At 37.5% G+C, this 22,417-nt stretch overlaps 1 protein-coding gene across 1 annotated transcript in view; it reads right to left on the bottom strand.

The window, feature by feature from the left end:
* LOC117325734 (histone chaperone RTT106-like) overlaps positions 1-20,549 on the bottom strand; it is a 55,347-nt gene extending 34,798 nt beyond the window's left edge. The window contains exon 1 of the mRNA XM_033882171.1: positions 19,899-20,549. Coding sequence (XP_033738062.1) covers positions 19,899-20,217 — 319 coding nt within the window. The 5' untranslated portion in view covers positions 20,218-20,549. The remainder of the gene's footprint in view (positions 1-19,898) is intronic.
* Between the last annotated feature and the right edge of the window lie 1,868 nt (positions 20,550-22,417).

Here is a 22,417-nt window from a genome sequence, read left to right as displayed (position 1 = left end):
GGCAGAGGTTTCTTTTTAATTCAGAATGCCATTTGTCCGGATATTCGTTACATTTTTCAACCAATTTTGCAAAGTTATTGCTATTAATGTAATTTTGTCCGGAGATCTACATTTTTCAACCAATCTCTTTGAAAGCTAGTAAGCTTGATTCTCGTGATATAAGGTTGTTTTCCTGTGCGGTATTTTGACTGGACTATTTTTTTCAAATAGTTTTTCCCTTTGTTTATATCAGTATTCGAATCTAGTCCTGAGATTTCTTCCCGTAGTTTTTAACATATCGTTTGGAAGGATAAATCACTATGATATATAGTACATTTTGTAGATCGTGTTTTCATTAGTGGTATTTGAGTTCAACTGTTTTTGCAAGAGTTATTCACCTATTCTGTTTATCTCTGTAGATCCCCACCTTCATATCTTTACCAATTTCTTTCAAACTTTGTAGACTTTGCTATGACATGAGATTTTGGCATATTGTTTTGAAAATTAAGCTTGCATTTCAATATTTTTTTATTCACAATGGTGAATGGCATGGGGCGGATGTGTACTGATCAAATTTTGTATAATGTTACATCAAAATACATCTATGTGGCATCATCAAATAAGTATGTTATTATGTGTTATAATCCAGACGAATAAGAAAGTAATTAATAGATTTAGAAAATACCAAATGACACGTTCCTGTTAAACCCATCATTGAAGTACATTGTATGCTCCACAATTCCAAATCTAAGCAGGGGTTATCTTTCATTGGCTTTTACCGGAAAAAAATAAGATGCCAATTATTTTGATCGTTGTGTTACAGAATCGAATTATCGCAGCGAGAGAAAAGTGTTTGACGTATAGCAACAAGCGCTGTTTTGAATATTGTATAGATATATTGCTTAGCACAGGAAGCCTGTTGAAGACCCGTACAGTAACAAACTCGGACTGATTACTTACAATCATCATTAAGATATACTTTGGTTTCTACGAAGTGTTCTTGGTTTCACACCGTTACTCGTGCGAATTTGTGACCATAATTCGTCTACAGCATATCCCAATTACATGAAAAAGAGAGATAACATTACCCTTACATCGTCTTCGCAAGATTGGGACACTGCATGTCTATCACATTTTGTTGTTCCACGATCAGAATACTAGGTCTACGCTACTACGACTCACACCAAATATAGATGTTGCAAACACTACTAAATTTCATAGTAGTACACGCATGGTTTGTTCTAGATATTTTCTATTCATCCTGCTATCTAGAAAATGGCACACAGACACCGGAAGCGCTATAGTGGTTTCTTCCGGGAAGCGCCATTCATGTCGACGCCGTCATTACACGCAAACCACCTATGATGATTGAATTGTAATGTTTAAAATATCTGACTTTGGGAAGTTTTTAATCAATACAATAACATTATTTCGATTATCTCAGTGTCAAGGTAATGCAAGGAAAGAGGTCTGTAATATAATTTTTCATGCATTTTTCGATTTTTGTAGTTTTTTTCGTTTTTGTTTTTACCCTCGGTCAATTGGCCGATGAGGTATTGTCACTTTTGCGTCCATCTATCTGTCCGTATGCCTTTGTGAACGTATCTCCTCTTATATTTCTTGATGGCTGCCAATGGATGTTGGTAGAAAGAAAGACCCATAGTTGGTGAAACTGCATATAGAAAGATATTCTGTTTTTGGCTATTTTTTGTTAGTTTTATTGTTTGTGTCACTTATAATCTGTACGTATTACTATGTAGGTCTTGTTAACGCACCTCCACCTACATTTCCTGGCTAAACGTTGATAGAAAGGCAGACCATGGGGTCGATATGCAGGAGGTAAGGACTTTTGTTATGACCATATTGTTTAGGTTTACGGCCCAAGACATTTTTTACGGATCACCAGTGACCTTAAGCTTGTAATTGCAGGCGTACCGGCTAGGCTATGTCATTTCATTTATTTTAATTACTTATTGGCGGAGCGGTGCTCTATGCTTTGCACAACTATTTCTAATTATTACAGCGACACTAAAGAAGAATCGAAGTTCTCAGTACTTTTTGTTAAATGTATGACCAGTGGTTAACAAACGGTACAAACTCATACAAAGGTAAATGTTAAAAGTTAAGGTAAAATTTAATGTAGTTCGAGTAGCAAGAGAACCAAACAACACTATCTAGTAACATTATATTAACAGAGCTAAATTCATACTTTTACGTTTTATAAGGCTGCAACAGAAAATATCGACTCTAAAGATAAATGACACGGTAATCTATATATTCACTATAGCAACAGAATGATAATGTAACATAATATATCTCGTAAAGATTATTTGACATGTCATTCATGTATTTGATAACGTTAGCATCTGCGCTTCAAATCAAAACTATATGCAATTTCAAACTCTAAAAAGAGCGCTTATCGATTTATAAAAAAAACTGAATTGTCTTCTTAAATTAAATGTTTCTCTGATAACAATTTGAGGACATTAGTAGTAGGACCATTTCATCACACCTCACAATAACGTATCACATCAAGTGTTCTCGCAACGATGATTGCATTGTTATGTAATAGCGTAATGTTAAAGTGGAAGACTATACCATAGCAGAATATCTTTGTTTTATGTTTCCAAGGTTACCACGAGACCTGGATGATTGCATCAAAATAGCTGCATCAAAATACTTTATAACTCTAATGTTAAAGGTACAAACGTACAAGGAAAGACATACCGAGGTGGTGGACATGATGTAATTGGGTATTCCGAACACTCAACATCAATTAATGCATGATAAAAACCGGTTTCCTCGACTCCATCATATCATAAACACTCCCATTAATAATTGTATAAGGACTTGCGCGTGCAGTACAGCAGGTTGTTTCAATGACCACAATCATCAAACCTTGCCATATGTATAAGAAAATCAAGCTATCTTTCCTCCTATTTAACAAGATTTTGCGTTGCGGATCTGATTTGATACGTTGCAAGCTGTGACTTCAGGTAAAGCTGCAATTAGCGGTAGGTTGTAATATGATATTCCACTGACTGATTTTATCATGTGTCATATTTCCTTTTTGCCAGCAAGATATTACAGATTAGGTCCCAAAGGTATAATTGTAGTTCTCCCGTTAAATGGAGTTATTTTTGTGCTTCTGCGTATGTCTAACAAGGTGTTTCTGTCAATGCTTTAAATATAGATTTACGACAGATGTAGATAAATGACAAGGAAGAGAATGTGACTGTTCCGTCAGAATATAATTCGGTTCCGAGAGTAATTTACGCACAGATATAGACTTTGTTATGTAAACTTGAAAATTAAATTATTTTGCTGAACTGCTAATCTGTCCGAGCGTTACCAATCGAGTGAAAGACAATACCTACCAGACTGAGAATTATGAATCTATGCACATTTCTATTTATTCTTAAAAGTACAGTTTGAACGAAAGATTGCCGAAAGCTAGTCCATCAATGACAGACCCAACAATAAGTATTGGTGTCGCGAATTTCCTACTAGCTTAACATTTTTTATTCAGGCGTATTGTAGTTTCCTGACCCCACTGTATATGAAAATATAATTATAAATTGAAGTGAAACAAGTATCTGATGTATTGCTTAAATGCGCGTTTCTTGAAAAGAATTACTTCGTTTGTTGTGGGAGGATACTTACACCCTACCTTCAGAGATCCGCTTTAAATTTGTATCATTTACATCCAAAACATATCTGGTTCAGTTCCGTGTAATCACAAGGACTCCAAAAAAACATACTCATCACACGCATTCAGTTCGCCATTTTACTTTTTTTATCATAGATGTTGATAGGATTTCAAACAATATAAAACAAAGCCAAACAAACCCCATCATGTTTTTGTATCTATTGTACGTGAATAAACGACACAGAAAATGTTATCATCAAAACATCAGTTGCCATGTCATTTTGAAGTTAAACATTCCACCATAAAATGCCTTGCATTAAAAAAGTTGATTCGGCATGGCAACAGGAGGATCCTCGTTTCGAATATGGCACTTGTTAGCTCGTGGTCAGTAAACTTTGTCCAAGCACAGTGTTCTGCTACCATGCCAAGGTAATATATTTCAGTGCGACAGCACTTTAAAGTTGTCAGTGACCTCATCTTGAGTAAATACCGTCTCCATATTAGCTTCGATTGCCGTTGTTGATTTATGTAAATGGTAAAACCTACTGGAAATGCATTTACATGTTTAGAATGATGTTAACGGTACAATGATACCCAATGATGAGTCCAAAGGTACGCATGTACACCACGTGACTGTATATGATACAATGCTTAATGCAATTGAACTTATCATGGAACATTAAAGTTTTGTTTCTACAGATCGAAATAGACCTTTAATATAATCAAACAACTATCAGGATACATTTCATAGCCTTGACGCCAGGATAACTAGACAATATGTACCCACGTGGACAGATAACTCCAAAGCATAGCATTCACATCCCCTTACGTCGGTCAGAAAACTAAAATCGTACGAGTGAAGGCGCATCAATAATACATTATCTTCCTTTCCTTAAACCACTGCCTAATTAGCTGTCATACCCTATATACATAATGTATGTTGAATACAACATTACTATCGATTGATTATCGTTATTTGCTCTAGAGCTTAATGTTCCAGTGTTTCCTTTCCAATGACACTACAGACCATTATATTGCATAGCAAGCTTGTTTCCTAAAATTATGACTTTATCTATACAATCATTGGATGTCATTAAACCAGGAATGATATGTTGTAAAATAATGTCACTTCGATGGTTAACGGTCGATACACCGGGATTCTCAACAATGAAGCCTCGTATTACAATTGAGAGGCATTGTCCTGAAATGGGATGCTTCTATCGGGAACGCAACGCTTATTTTTACCTAAGGATGATGTTTATGCTGTTAACCTGTTCCATAGTCGTATATAACCGTGTAATACGTCATGCGAGAACCTGTAGGTACCATGCTGGTACAAAGAGTATCACGAAAACATAGAATTCTTGCATTCAAATAGCTTTAATAGTCTTACTGCAAACGTTTTTCGCGGTATGTTGCCTTGCGGTACAATTTCCGAAAGTACACCTGAAATTTAGTGAAGCCTACATCGAAAACGGTACCTCACAGACAAGATAAGATATTTAATTTTAGATAGGTTTCATTCAAAATAAAATGTGTAAGAGATTGCTTCATTTTGGGTCAAATGTCATGATATTTTGCAATAGTTAAGGTTTTAAGAAGTGGTAAACTGCTGAGCTTTAAGTAGGAATAGAAGGTACGATTTTAGAGGCTCTGTTTACCTCGGTCAGTTTATTTTGTGATTACATCAAATCTAAAACAAATTGAAAAGCAATCATGACTCGTCTATTTAAAACTTCCATAAAACATCTGTATATGAGCTCCATATTGGACACTTAACGGCAATACACGTCTTAAGTCCCCATTAATGACCGGTCTGACTTCTAGCCGATAATTGTCTATATAGCCTTTACCTATTTTCGATTTCGAATGTCATAACTTGCCCAATACTCGTTTCTTCATATGAATACTTTTGGTTTATCGTCTTAAGCGTCCTATTAACAGCCAGAGTAATTTAAGGACATGTTTTGGAGTTGGATGAAAGCCGGAGTACCCGGAAAAAAACACCGGCTTACGGTCAGTACCAAGCGACTGCCCCACGTGAGTTTCGAACCACCCGGCCACCGTGGCCCCTTATATATCGATATATAGGTGATACAAGTGTCTGGTTTGTTCTAGGTGGTTGCTTCTTTTGATATATACGATTATGTATGTATTACATAAGTAAATCACGGGTTAGGAATAAGTGTCATGTCATTAAGCATAATTTTTCTTTCGCATATCAAGAATGATGGGACAAAGGACGGACTCTAGGCCTGTCCAACCAAAGATGAGAGTACAATGCAAGTACAATCTACCTGTTTTGCTCAGAGTATCGATGTTCAACCTGAAACTACAATTTGGAATCAATGATTCATAAAGGATTTGTTTTTATTGTTTAACATCCTATCAGCAGCTATGATCATTTAAAGGTGGTTTTACTGTATGCGAGCTGCATACGTGTGGTTAGTGTGTGTTTTAGGAGGCTGTGTTGGTATTTGTCACCTTTTAGTGCTACCACAGCATACTCTGGTATGCCCCAGCTAGGGGAAAACCACAAAGTCTTCTACACAGAGGCGAACGTTAAATTAAGGTACAAAAGTGAGGCAGTGTCCATGGAGATCTCAAGAAGAACATGGTTTAGAAAGAAAAAGAAAATATCACAGATTTAGTCGCCTCTTATGATCACCTACGCCCTATCTAATTTTCTTCCGCAATAGGACCATAGGACACAATCTACCATTGACATATTGATATCCAATAAACAACTCCCATCGCGTGACACACAATCACGTGGATCCTACCGTACAAGGTCAAGACAATAACAGTACACCAGTCGGGATGAGCGGCCTCAATCACAAACAATGTGATTATCAAGACGATTCCGAGGCTTCAAACATACATTTATTCTTTGTAGTTTACCCACATAAAACAGACAATACAATTAAAGATTTAATCACAATTCGATTATATTTGCCAGGCAATTTATTTCGGCCTCATCAAAGCGCTTACCCCATTGTTCACTCCGTGAATTACCTGTTGTTTATTAGCGGGGAGACAGCGTCGACTGTGATTGCAAATCCTCCTTGTGTTTACACATATTTACGGTGACTAGTCACTGATCACTGCGTTCAAGTTGGAAATATCGTTAACAAAATGGCATCGAGCGAAAGTAATAAGTAAATGAAAAACAAACTGATCTGCATCTAAATAAGACGGATGCATTGCTTGGTCCGGATATTTAAACAAGATTTACATACATTATTTGGTTGCTTAGTGATAGATAGTAAACAGTAAGACGCAAATGAATTGCTAATCAAATATAAATTCAGTAATATATACATTAAATGGCGAATAATGCTTATAATACAGCATCATACAGATGTTTAGTGCTTCTAGGACTATTCAGTGATGTAAGGGACATCATACAGCTGTTTTGTGCCTCTACGACTTGACAGTGACGTAAGGGACGGACATCATACAGCGGTTTCGTCCTCCTAGAACTCGTCAGTGATGTTAGGGATATCCTACAGGTATTTCGTCCTTCTAGAACATGTCAGTGATGTAAGGGACATCATATGTATGTTTAGTCCTTGCACGATTCGTCAGTGATGTAAGGGACATCATATGAATGTTTAGTCCTTGCAGGATTCGTCAGTGATGTAAGGGACACCATATGAATGTTTGGTCCTTGCAGGACTCGATAGTGATGTTAGGGACACCATACAATTGTTTCATATTGGCACAAGGTCATACCCTGCTACCCCATTCCATGCTGACTTTATAGAAGCGTCCCTTGTGCATCGCTTTTGGTCTGTAGTTTGTCACTGGGAGAAACGTTATGGTTTCCATCACCTTGTCAAAACAAACTAAGACTATAACCATGGTTCCCTAACTTTAGAGATGGTGGAAATGAATGGTCGGTTCTCTCTGTCTGTATAATATGACAGAGTTACGTATGTCGATATAGATGTCGCGCTATCATGTCAAGATGTGGTATGTCCATATGATGGCACTCTAACAGCGCCCGTCAGTGGTCCCACTCTAACAGCGCCCATCAGTGGTCTCACTCTAACAGCGCCCGTCAGTGGTCCCACTCTAACAGCGCCCGTCAGTGGTCTCACTCTAACAGCGCCCGTCAGTGGTCCCACTTTAACAGCGCCCGTCAGTGGTCTCACTCTAACAGCGCCCGTCAGTGGTCTCACTCTAACAGCGCCCGTCAGTGGTCTCACTTTAACAGCGCCCGTCAGTGGTCCCACTCTAACAGCGCCCGTCAGTGGTCCCACTCTAACACCGCCCGTCAGTGGTCTTACTCTAACAGCGCCCGTCAGTGGTCCCACTCTAACAGTGCCCGTCAGTGGTCTCACTCTAACAGCGCCCGTCAGTGGTCCCACTCTAACAGCGTCCGTCAGTGGTCCCACTCTAACAGCGCCCGTCAGTGGTCCCACTCTAACAGTGCCCGTCAGTGGTCTCACTCTAACAGTGTCCGTCAGTGGCCTCATTCTAACAGTGCCCGTCAGTGGTCTCACTCTAACAGTGTCCGTCAGTGGCCTCACTCTAACAGCGCCCGTCAGTGGTCCCACTCTAACAGTGCCCGTCAGTGGTCCCACTCTAACAGCGCCCGTCAATGGTCCCATACTTTTTGGACACCGTCCTTAAATGACCTTATTAAGCAAGTAAAATATAACAAACCAATCCTTGTATTATAACATTAAACAAGACCCGGACGTCCACACCAATAAGAAAACGGAATCTTTTAAGTCAGGTTGTAGCTGGTGGTGTGTGGCTTGTTCTACAGATATGATATTGAAATATACAGGTGGTAGTATTCGAAAGAGGACCGTTCTACAATCAGGTTCTTTCCTAGTGATGTCAATATTTAGTATATGTGTAGACTTCAATTACACAATCAAACGAATGTAATCCAACAACCAGTGGCAATCATAGCATTGAAATATATCGTGATCAATACTCAAACATTGATTGGTGAAATAAAGGTACATCCATGAACTACTATTTAACTGTGTCGATTTTTCAGGGCTGACAGGGGTCTAATTAGGGCCCGTCTGTGGTAGACGGACGGCCACGCCTAATGAAGACAAATATACCTATCTCTTTAGACGCGAATCTCCCAATAATACGGCTTTCGTTACACTCTCTTCAAGTTGATTTTCGTAATAACCACAAACGTGCGATGAGGCTTTAAAGATGACAATAAGCTAAGCTCGCTTCTGAAACGTTCCATTCTTTACACCACTCACCATAGTTATGAAAAAGCAGTTCGCTATTTCCACTAAATCAATGCGGTTAGACAATTGTCCATTTACAGTGCTCGATGAAATTATATCAAATTCAGATGTACTTTATGTCAAAAAAATCAATGAATGGAAATGCAGCGAACATACAGAAAGTTCCAGAAACATTGGTTAAAAATGTCCTAAATATAAAACGCAAAAAATAATATCTATTATATACAGAGAGAGAGACAGAGAGAGTATAGATTGGTACTGAAGAATTTCTTACTTGAGAATATTTACTCACATGGTTGATTAAAATAGTGAATATCAGTCAGACGAAGTCGTTCAAGAATTATTTCGGTATATGCAGATTTCTTCTCGACAACCTGTAGCGGCAATCAACAAACCAAAAGTTATGGCATTATAGAGGACGGCTTAATTGTGACATATTGTCGTTTGATGGCTTCTTTACTTCAATATAGGTATACCTTAGATATTTCATGATACTGCTAGTCGTTTGTATTATACAGTGTAGGTACTTTAGAAAATGATTTGTTTACTGTTTAACGTCCTACCAGCAAATTAAGATCATGTATGAACGCTGCTTACCTAATTAGCACCAATGTACCGACCTCTGAAATGTGTTCTATAACCACTACACTATACAGTAGATCATTTTCTGTGATCTGCATCACAGGTTAGAACATGTCCTCTTATTTTAACATCTTGTTTCCTTCCTAATGTCTCTGTAGCCACTACATAATTTCTGGAAATACCTTGAGTATCTGTCCCATGGCCTGGACATGCCAGACTCTCTAAAATTGAAGTTGATCCCTCAATTTAAAACTCAGCATTTTTGTTTACAGTAGAACGCCAGTATCAGTTTGTTGTTAACCTACGTGGTGTCCTGATGGTCGCCTTCGGTAGTATACATCAGTGATGTTTCATTATAAAGTCAACATAAAGGTTACTCTCCTAAACAACATTGAATAAGTCTTACAACCTCAAGGCGTTACTTCCACTTCAGTCAATTTGTCATATCAATGTGTACATATACATTATATTTGTCTGTATTTCTTACCACCTGTTGTTACTAAGGAGAAGACTTAGATAGGCTATGCCTGATGTCTAATCCTATTCCATCCATGTCAATAAAATTTGTTGAAATTGAAATAAAGTCAACATCGCTTACACGATCATTTGAAATATATACATAGTGTAATAATATCATTTGAAATATATACATAGTGTAATAATATGTAAAAATGTCAAATGTAGAATGTTAGAAACGGTAGCATAACACATAGTTTTCCATCATTATTCCGAAAACGAATTCAATTTAGTTTTCTAGTTGTAACTAGTTGTTTGGATTGGTATTGTTTATATTTAAGGAAAGTGTTCACGGAAGACAGGGCCACTGAGGGACGATTCTATAGTGCCATCATACAGATATGCCACACATGAAAACGATAACGTGACTCCCTACTGGGCCCAGTTGTTCAAAAGGTGATTAGGCTAATCACATTTTAACAACATTTTTCAAATCCTGATATAATAATTTCTGGTAGAACTAGCTTGACAAAACTTTTATGAAATTCTGTTTAATTCTCTTCCAACTGGCATAATTTAAAGATGTTATACTCACAGGTTTTGCAACAAATGAGAAATGAAATTTTCACTAATCATGTGATTAAGCTAATCACCTTTTCAACAACTGGGCCCTGGTCACGATAACGTGACTCCCACCAGACACGATAACATGTCTCCCACCTGGTCACAATAGCATGTCTCCAACCTGGACACGATAATGTGTCTCCCACCTGGACATGATAATGTGACTCCAACCTGGACACGATAACATGTCTCTCACCTGGACACGATAACATGTCTCTCACCTGGTCACGATAACATGTCTCCCACCTGGACACGATAACGTGACTCCCACCTGGATACGATAACATGTCTCCCACCTGGTCACGATAACATGTCTCCCACCTGGTCACAATAGCATGTCTCCAACCTGGACACGATAATGTGTCTCCCACCTGGACATGATAATGTGACTCCAACCTGGACACGATAACATGTCTCTCACCTGGTCACCATAACATGTCTCCCACCTAGTCACGATAGCATGTCTCCCACCTGGTCACGATAACATGTCTCCCACCTGGTCACAATAGCATGTCTCCAACCTGGACACGATAATGTGTCTCCCACCTGGACATGATAATGTGACTCCAACCTGGACACGATAACATGTCTCTCACCTGGACACGATAACATGTCTCTCACCTGGTCACGATAACATGTCTCCCACCTGGTCACGATAACGTGACTCCCACCTGGACACGATAACATGTCTCCCACCTGGTCACGATAACTTGACTCCCACCAGACACGATAACAGTGTCTCCCACCTGGTCACGATAACGTGACTCCCACCTGGACATGATAACGTGACTACGACGATAACGTGACTACGACGATAACGTGACTACGACGATAAAGTGACTACCACCTGGATACGATAACGTGACTTCCATCTAGACACGATTATTTGACTCCCACCTGGATACGATAATGTGAATCCCACTTGGTCACATTATATTGCAAGCTGACGGGAAAGTCATCATCAACTAATCAAAATTTAGACATTAAGCAGAACAAATATTGTGTAGATAGCGAATACCTGTTCAGTGTCTTAATATTCAAGCTGTTTTTTGGCGAGAGTAAAGAAAGGAAAAAGTGGCGAGCCTTGGCGAGGCACTTTTGTCTTTCTGTCTCGAGCCAAAAATATAGCTGATTTTATTCTGCAATAGTCATCAAAAATAAGATTTTTATAGTGAAAATGTATCAACAATGTTCCAAATATATTCACCTTTTAAACGTTGTTTTACTTGGAAGTAGGTCAGTCGAATTGACTCACGTGCTAAGATTCTAAAATACATCTTTTTATCACTACCGAATACAGTAAAAATATATGTAGTGGGTGTATTCCGACAATGCAGATGCCGGTTGCAGGATAAAAAAGAGAGAGAGAGAGAGAGAGAGAGAGAGAGAGAAAAGATAAGATCGCAGTTTTAGTCGCCTCTTACAAACATGCAAAATAGACAGCAAGTACTGAAAATGAAGTCTGGATGATCCGATGTCTCTGAGATCACCCTGGATGATCCGGTGTCTCTGAGATCACCCTGGATGATCCGGTGTCTCTGAGATCACCCTGGATGATCCGGCGTCTCTGAGATCACCCTGACACAGATGAATTGTTACAATCAACAAGAAATCGCTACATTTATCAATTTGAAATTTGGGAAATATGAGTTTGTGGATACATTTGAAGTTTATTTTTATAGAATATCGTTAACTGTATACATATCCACATATCTGAATGAAATATACATCAAATACATGCAGCCGTTATTTTTTAGTTTTAAAGCAAAAACATCACATACTAAAAACAATACGTATTATGTGTTCGTTTCCTGGCAATCTCACGTTAGTTTTAGCCGTCTATAATCATTTCGGGAACCCGTAGGTCTGGCGTTTGACAATATCACGTGAGATAGATCTCATTTTTTACACGTGCAACAGTCCAGATAAGTCAGCAGCTTGATATCAGTCTATCGGCCGTCAGTACTAGCGCCTCTATATACCAACACGTCGGTTTGTAACGTCCGTTAGACAGATTCCCTCTCCTCTCGAGGGATACTCTTTTCGAACAGGAAAGAGAAAAAAACGGTCATATAAAGGAAATGTATTTCTGTTTCGTAGATTTCATTTTGGCTATATTTCCGATTTGAAAAAAAATACATCTTCCCTCTAAACAATTGCTACCCTTTTACTACGGCTTTTCATTTCTAACTTACAAATTTCAATTAAGAACACCTGATTTTAAAATGTGTCGGAAGGGCTATACTAACGAGAAACTATTTCAGGGAAAACCATTCATAATGAAGTTGGCCCAAATCCAGCAGGCACATATTATAGTGTTAAACCATCGAAAACAATAATATATTACTTGTGACGTTTCACAAAAAACAAAAAAAAAAAACAAAAAAACAAAAAAAACAAAAAAAAAAACAGAATAATTATAAAATTCGATTATAACGTTAAACAATACAAAAAAAAAAAAAAAAAACAATAATCGATTGTTATTGCCGTTACACAATAAAAAACCAAACACAAACAAATCATAATTGATGATGGTGTTGATCGCTTTGTATTAATGACCTTGTGTAAAAAGGTCATATAAAACGTTTCAACGGATGATGACCTTTGATTCGGTCGGTCAGGGCAAATACTGCTCTGAAGCAAAACAATAACAATTCAAAGACGCCAATTAATTTTTTTGAAAAAAGGTAAGCAATGTCTTTTATCTTAAACTTGCCGATCGAATCCGTCGTTGTTCAATTGGCATTCAGTTTTAAATGGACATTGGATGAATACCGTTTAGAAAGTAAACGTGGTATCAATAATGAAAAATTCCAGCGACAGTTGTGTGTGCCTTATAATCCGTGTACTCGTCTCTTCAGGATGTAACTGCGCAAACATTACCCCATGGGGCCATGATTTGGCTGTTTACACCCTTGTAACAACCGTGCTTATATAAAGGCGATAAACGTGGGACTACTACATCGACAGTGCCAACAAGCTTTACTACGGTTTGAGCCTCGTGATTACCGTAAGCAGAAAACAATCATAGCAAGATTAATAAAATGTATAAATTTATTTTACAACTACACGCGTGCATTACGAAACAAGCTCTGTATTACGAAACAAGCTATATCAGCTTAAACTTATGATTTCTGCTGGTCCGAATGGAAGTGCGCAAGGGGTCTTGCACTGTGGAATCTGGAGTACTAGGGGGTGGTTCGCCAGGTTTCGCTTTAGACAATTGACTCCACTATAAACCGGACCCCTGTCGCCTAGTTGAAAGGAAAGTGCGTTACTAACGCGTCATTCGACTGCTACTAGTCTAAAAGTACATGGATGTTGTGTGCTAGACATGAATATTTATTTTGTTAAATCTAACCCGCATGTTTGAAAGACGCCAACAAAGCGGTATAGCGAAAAGAAACTATAAGTTAATATATTGCTGGAATACGTGTTGTTCACATACAATTTAAGGAATACCCATGCTGGTAATTAGTACATATTCTTCAATACACCTAGCGCTCTTTGTACATTGTTGATTTCAGAGGGGACAATGCAAGCATCAAGAAAGTGACTATTGCATCCAATACCTTAATAACACTTGCTATCGACAGATACAAAAGTTTACAACTCAGTGTGTCCTATTAATGTGCGTTCATGGAGAAAGTAAGAAGAACGACTTAAAAGATAAAATGCCAAGTAGGCAGCCTCTTACCAAGCAGGCAATGGTAGTAGTCTTCCTGAAGGGCAGATGTACTTTACAGATCATTTGTCGGGCAATAGATATGATACAATATGACATGTACAATACACGTGCAACTGCCATTGTCCCTGTAACGTCATATACGACATTGAGCTATTGTTTCGGTAGTTAAAACGTGTCTTCTGTCAATCCTCGCCATATAAACACTTCATGTGGGACGCATATACACTTATGTACGGTTGCTCCTCGAGTGTATGTTTAAAAATACTACATGGAATATTAAATAGATATCTATATACATGTAAACATAGCATACGAACACAATTTGACGTTACGTTTCGAAAATGCACATTTCATTGTATGAAACAATAGTATTGTTTTATCACGTGGTAACATGTAAGCAAATATCCACAGTTCTCAAACGACAACTTTGAGTTAGTACACAAGAAGTTAAACAATACAATAGGCACCCAGGCGTCGCATGATGAATAAGACGTCATGAACTATATTCTCAGCTAATTGCTTCAACGATTAATTGGCATGTCATTGTAAGATACCCTTAGGTTTAGCACAATGAGACCCTTAGATTGAGACAATCGAGAACCTTGCGTTTAGCCAATTCAAACTCTTAGCTTTAGCCGGTTCAGATCCTTAGATATAGCCAGTTCAGACCTTTCGATTTAGTCAACTCGAACTCAAACTTTCAGGCATCTCATACCCGAAGGTTTAGCCAATTCATACATCATTAAATGAGCTTAGTTTGTTGACAAATTGATAATCATAAACCAATTGGACAACTTGTTAGTAAAGGTTAATGTGAACACCATACCAGGAAGCTTATTGGTGAAATAAAATCGCGATTACTATATATGTTATACAATGGTATGTATAATGCAAATGTTGCATAATTGACTTCGTATCCAGTAAATGTCTCAAAAGCAATATGGATTGTATTTCATTGGCTAGGCCGGGCAGAAATTGGTTCTCACGTCATCATATAGACAATGACATTGCATCATAAAATTGGTAACGTGGCAACAAAATAGCTCCTCTGTTTGATTTTGTCCTCCATTGTTTGACTATGTAATAGAAATTTCCTAAAGTGTGATTTAACATGTCTTAAATTTGTTCCCATTCCATATTTTATGAAACCCGTGAAGCACACAAAGGCTAAAACAAAACTTCTAAGACTCGGTTAAAAAGATATCGTTGAAAAAGCTTATATCTTATTCAAATTTGACCGAATGTGAATCTGGGCTATGCTTGACCGTTCAAAGTTTCGTTCATTATACCATTTTGTGGTCATTTTATAAAGTGTAATCGGTGAAATGACATAACCTGGACAAGGTTTGGTTTATTATTGTTTAACGTCCTGTCAACAGCTATGGTGAGTACATATGTGTGTTTTATGAGGTTGTGGTACAAAGTGTTAAGTCACCTTGTGATAGTACAAAACGTTTGCCAATTTCTAGTACTACCTCTATTTAGCATACTGCCGAAGACACCCAACCGGACACTCAACCCGGTCACATGATACTGACAACGTCAAACCAGTTGTCCCACTCCCACAATGCCCTGCGCTAAGCAGAAGTGGCAACTACCATTTTTAAAAGCTCTGGTATGTTTCGCCCAGGAGACAGAACCAAGAACTTTCATATTACATTTGTCATATTACATTGGTCATATTACATCAGGCCATTTTACATCTGGAGATATTACATTGTCATATTACATCAGGCCATTTTACATCTGGAGATATTACATTGTCATATTACATCTTGACATTACATTGGTCATATTGCATCTGGAGATATTACATTGGTCATATTACATCAGGTCATTTTACATCTGGCGATATTACATTGTCATATTACATCAGGCCATTTTACAGCTGGAGATATTACATTGTCATATTACATCTTGACCTTACATTGGTCATATTACATCAGGTCATTTTACATCTGGAGATATTACATTGGTCATATTGCATCTGGAGATATTACATGGTCATATTACATTGGTCATATTACATTGGTCATATTACATTGGTCATATTACATCTGGAGATATTACATTGGTCATATTACATCTTGACATTACATTGGTCATATTAAATCAGGCCATTTTACATCTGGAGATATTACATTGTCATATTACATCTTGACCTTACATTGGTCATATTACATTGGTCATATTACATCAGGTCATTTTACATCTGGAGATATTACATTGGTCATATTGCATCTGGAGATATTACATTGGTCATATTACATTGGTCATATTACATTGTCATATTACATCTTGACATTACATAGATCATATTACATTGGTCATATTACATTGTCATATTACATCTTGACATTACATTGGTCATATTACATCTGGAGATATTACATTGGTCATATTATATCAGGCCATTTTACATCTGGAGATATTACATTGGTCAAATTATATTAGGTTAAATTACATCTGATCATATATTATCTGATCATCTTGAGGAACATTTGGTACGGATAATCACCACAATCCATAGCCAACGCTTCATTGAAAAAGCAGGGCCACTGAATTTACTACCTTGGTAGATTGATATTGGCGGACTCTGTGGCAACGTGCCTTTTATATTGTATTACTACTCATAGTAGAAATAGTTCGGTACACCATTCAGCGATACCACACGAATCGATATGTATTATTGCCGTCTTTTTAAATGACAACCTATCGAACACTCCAGACATGTCAGAATATTGCTCATCTAAAACTAAATCCATATCGACAAAGGAGTAAAAGAGTGGCTGTTGGACTGATTTTGTTATATCATATAACATTCCATTCTTTCCCATACGAATTAAAATAGCTACAATAAATACACCTAGGATAGCCCTGGGAACATTGTCCTTATTAATTCATGAGTTAGATTTCATGACTATCGAAATGACAAGACAACGGTGATGGTGGTGATGTTAGTCGAGGATTTCCGTGTATTTCAACCAATTTTATTTTCTATGAAAGACAGAAAACATTGGGGAGGGGGAGGGGAGGGGGAGGAGTACATTCTTGCAAAAGCAATGTTCATACGAAGACTGTGCTAACGATTGGGGCATCCTTCGACAGACAGACGTATAGCACAGCTACCTAAATCTCCATTCGTGGTGTTCCTACCCAATCTTCACCAGACAATAATAAAGGTGCCTCAGCGCCACACTACGTGACAATATACAATTTTACTATTGAATGTTTTCTAATGCCCAAGCCATAGCAGCAAGGCCACTGTTAGAGTTGAGTCAGAAACAATAATTTTACCTGACAACATGGAATATTTGGATAGTTTGGGAAAATAATGCCAACATAAAATAGTTGGAAATGTACTGAAAATCAATGTGTGAATTTGTCTCCCGAGTACGCTTTCAGCGATATTTTTAAGTACACACGAATGGTGGTTTTCTATGTAATGGTTGTAATTTGAAATATCCATATGTTTATCGTCAAGCGGTTAATACCCTCTCACAATGGATCTTTTTTCTAGTTATATGTTTTCGTCTCTTACCAACGAAACTCGATTGTTTTACTGGTAGTATTAAGAGAGGTCTTGTTTTCCATCTAACATTCCGATGCCCAGGGTGTGTGGTATAACTTTGTAGGCGTGTATCTTATGTCAAACATGTAGATTAACCGTGTTAGAATTAAATCGCCAATCTATGGAACGTCGCATAGTATGTCCTTAGATTAAATTACTCTAGAATACTGACAAACCGAATAAAAAATATTTACAAACCAAATAGAGAAATATTTACAAACCTAAAAGAGAAATATTATAAACCTAAAAGAGAAATATTATAAATCTAATAGAGAAATATTATAAATCTAACAGAGAAATATTATAAAACTAATAGAGAAATATTTGCAAATGTAATGGAGAAATATTCTATTATCCCTTGTTTTATATTCATATCCATTTTCACCACACTCGTAATTCAACGGAATCCATTTAGTCATCCTCATTCAGGTTCAAGTATTCTCTAATTCACTTCACATAATATGACACCTCTCTAAGATTGGTTGAAAAAGTATTTCATTTAGACAAATTATTGAAATGCCCAGACTAGTTTCAATTTATTATATGTATCTTAATACGACATCGGTGGCATATTCGGAAAATTATATCATCGAAGATATGCCGTTATAATTTATTCTCAGTTGTAAGAAATTTGCATTGGCTAATTAAAAAAAAAAAATCCAGCCTATAACGTACAGGGGCGAAAAGATTTAAAAGAGAAAGAAGTTCATAAAACAATAAATTCAACATGGATTGTGTGAAGTAAATTAACTTATGACGATTGCCTTGAACATGTTTTTGATGTTATGGAACTATGACACAAAACCGGAATATACTCTCATCTTAATCGGTTTAGACTCCATTATTTTGTGTTTAAGTTAAGCCTTGATTAATTCCTGAATGTGATATTTGTTTTATCCTGTAAAAGGTGTATTCAAATCGAGGATGCATGAATGGCATTGAAATAGCGAACGTCATAAGTGGCATTCAAATAACACCCATACCTGCTATGAAGTGGAAACAGCCTGCTGTATATTTAAGGGTTCAGATCAGTGGACAGAGGTGACAGATTTATTGAGTCGACTTGTTTGTGTTTTATATATTCACATTCATACTTGTAATAAGCTGGTTTTAATCAATATATAAAAAGATGTATCGGAAGTTTACGGTTGTTAGTTATGTTACCTGCAGATGCGTTTTTATCTAGTTTTGAGAGGACCACATAAAATGAGTTACGTTGATGACCGCGTCACTCTGCTGACTTTCGAACTGTCTACTAAATGTAGTATAAAACTATGCCGACCAACAAAACGACACGTTACACATTTCCCCACAGCACCTTTATTCTCATGAAGTATGTCAGAGCGTAGGAAGAAATAAATTATTATAATAAACTTCCATTCTTTTCATATACATATTTTTTTAAAGCTGACAATCTTTACAAATCTAATAAACTTCTTCTAGCTTGTTGCATGTTCATTCATCAATAAGTACAGTATTTTCGTTTTGAAAAGTCTATACCTGGCTTCGTATTTAACGGCGCCCTGTTTCTATAGCTGAATTCGTATTTAACGGCGCTATTTCTATAGCTGAATTCGTATTTAACGGCCCAATGTTTCTATAGCTGAATTCGTATTTAACGGCCCCATGTTTCTATACCAGAATTCGTATTTAACGCCGCCATGTTTCTATAGCTGAATTCGTATTTAACGGCCCCATGTTTCTATACCAGAATTCGTATTTAACGGCGCCGTGTTTCTATACCAGAATTCGTATTTAACGGCGCTATTTCTATAGCTGAATTCGTATTTAACGGCCCAATGTTTCTATAGCTGAATTCATATTTAACGGCCCCATGTTTCTATACCAGAATTCGTATTTAACGGCGCCATGTTTCTATAGCTGAATTCGTATTTAACGGCGCCATGTTTCTATAGCTGAATTCGTATTTAACGGCGCCCTGTACTTGTATGGCGTTTGTATATTCTGTTAGCCTACATTTCGATCAAACTTACATTCACCAGGCTTCTATATCAACCGGAGTTCGAAATAAAACATACGCTTAAGATAATTACATCACAAATTTAAAATATCGTGAGAGTTTCCAACATGCCGTATAGACATCTTCTATTAAATACTTACCGTCTCGTTCTAGGTCCAGTTCGGGAGGGAGGGTCATCAGGTCTCTTATCGCCACAGGCACTCTTTTTGTGGCTATGACCTCGACCTTTACATTTTGACAGTGTCCCTTCTCTTCCAACTTCCTGAACACCTGCAGTTGTATATTATTTAAGGTGAAATAATGGCCATCTTTTTCGACTACCTGTATTTTAGGTAACGTGCCCTTATTCTCGAACTTTGCTGTCAGTCTCTCTAAGTCGATATCTTTAGTAAGATCCCCTATATCCGTCTCGCCAGTACAATGTGTAAAGTGAATACTGGAAGGCGGTAGATACATCATCGATACATCAATACTGGCGTTGTAACGGCACCCACTTCTGTTGATAAAGGAACGTAGTTTTATATATAATCACACAAACAATTTATCCAATTTGACACTGATCACTGTCGAAGTTAAAACACACCTGGGGCATAGAGATGAAACATCGTCCCACCACGTATCTGGCTGTGTGTCGTTTCCTCCGTATCATTCTGTTGTATATGCTTGTATTGTTGTACTACCTATATATTAGCTACATATTGGCAATGGATGCATTTGTTTTCGCCGTGGTGTCATAAGTACGTGGCTTTCCGTGTCTGATGTTATATGATAATGACACACTAGGCACACAGCCGGGGTTTAATACCCGGCCAGTTACAGGTCAGTAAGGGAGATATGATGCTACTCTAGTGATGATAATCATCGATCGGCTAACACAGGTTGTTCAATAAGGATGACTAACTAAACACGTGAACCGTGTACTCAGAAATACGTTTTAGGATATGTTTATATTAAATATGGCGGTAACCGACAATCTGCCTATTCACGTTTTTGATGTTTTATGCCATAAATGAAAACAAAAATAAGCAAATAAATAAAAAGGTTGCAACAAAGCGTTCGATTAATCCCTACTTCCTGACAGGCGGATCAGGATAACTACAAAGTAATACCATATGAAGTAGCCGCTAGCAACACCATGTTATGGGTGTCAGATGCCTGATTGCTCAAAAAGTCATATCGGGCTAGAGAGTGGCGACAAAAGGCTAAATCATATCAGCGTTTAACCTCTTTGTTACAGTGAGCACATCACAATAAGGCCAGTTTCAGAGGAAACAATCATTGATAAAAGTGTGGTCTTGCACAGTTTTGTCGATTTTAACTTCAACAGCTAAGGTCAGAGGGAAACGGAGTGTCCACTCGCGGGGCCATTTTATATGGTGCCATCATATCAAAATGCTCAGCATAGACAGAATGGCATTCCCGTCCGGCAACACTTTACTAACTATAGGGACTTAACAGTCATTACCACCCATTGTAAGCTGGAAGTCAGAGATCAGTAAGAACAACGGTATATATTGTGATAGGCAAAAAGTGACATCTTCGCAGTGCCACGGATTCAAGTTGTTCTTGTTATTGTGGTTTAGAGTCCTCGTAACGTCTAAGGACATATAGGGGATGAGTATCAAGGGATTTGTTTGGCATTTTACGCCACTCGCTATAACTGATGTCAGGAGAAGACGGTGTCTATGTGTGATGCACCTACTCTGTGGTGTTTGAGTAGATACCACTGAAAACAGAGACGGAAGGGGGGATCCCCAAGCAGAAACTAATACAAAAACCCGATTCTGCAGGTGCCTTGCGTTAATTATAAGTGATGTATTTTCTTATGATAAACATTCAGTGGGACACACAAACCACATTCTCTGTCAGAATATATGTTGTTAAAGTGTAGGGTAGACCCTCAGCCCCGTCACCGGCTCATTATATGGATATAATCATAAGAATCGGGTAACTGAATTGAGAATGCTCAGGAGAGAAATAATAGGGAACTCTATTGTTTTATTCATTCTTTGACATTAACAGAGATCATTTGGTTCTCGGTGCAAATCTTGTTACGATGGACGGGACGATATAAAATTGCGCACTTCCTGTAAATGTTATTTTACCAGAACTAATTCGATAACAACTCATATATACAGAACTGTTTTGCCCTAAAAGAACACTTTATCTTTGAATGCACCAGCTACCGTGTCGAATGTTTACAGCATTCCTATGAAATGACCTTTTGAGGCGGCCTCATCTTTAGCTGATAACTTGGCATATCCATATTGTATCTCGCTGTATTATAAGGCGACCAATTTTGACACCGTTTCCAATCATTGGCAGGAGCATTAAGTAGGTTCTCTTACATTCAGGGATTTTGTTTGTTTGTTTGTTTTTTTATTGCTTTTTTCTAAACTTACAAATGATCAATGGTCATTTTGACGGTCAAGATCAATATTCATTTTCAAGATCTATCCAATATATTGGCAATGTATATTGGGTGTGCGGGTAAACGATTAGGACGCCCACAAAAGGAATATTTCAAAGGATGGGATTGTCCACAAAAATGAATAGCACATTTTGTCTTGCATTGAGAAATAAATGCAGTAAATAAAAAAATAATAATAATATTAAACCATTCATGTCGACATATGGTGGAGGGCTTCCTTACTTAAAA

The sequence above is a fragment of the Pecten maximus genome, chromosome 1 (assembly GCF_902652985.1).
Source record: "Pecten maximus chromosome 1, xPecMax1.1, whole genome shotgun sequence".
Lineage (NCBI taxonomy): Eukaryota > Metazoa > Mollusca > Bivalvia > Pectinida > Pectinidae > Pecten > Pecten maximus.
Note: the sequence above shows the minus strand (reverse complement) of the source record. Positions and strands in the feature narration are given on the sequence as shown.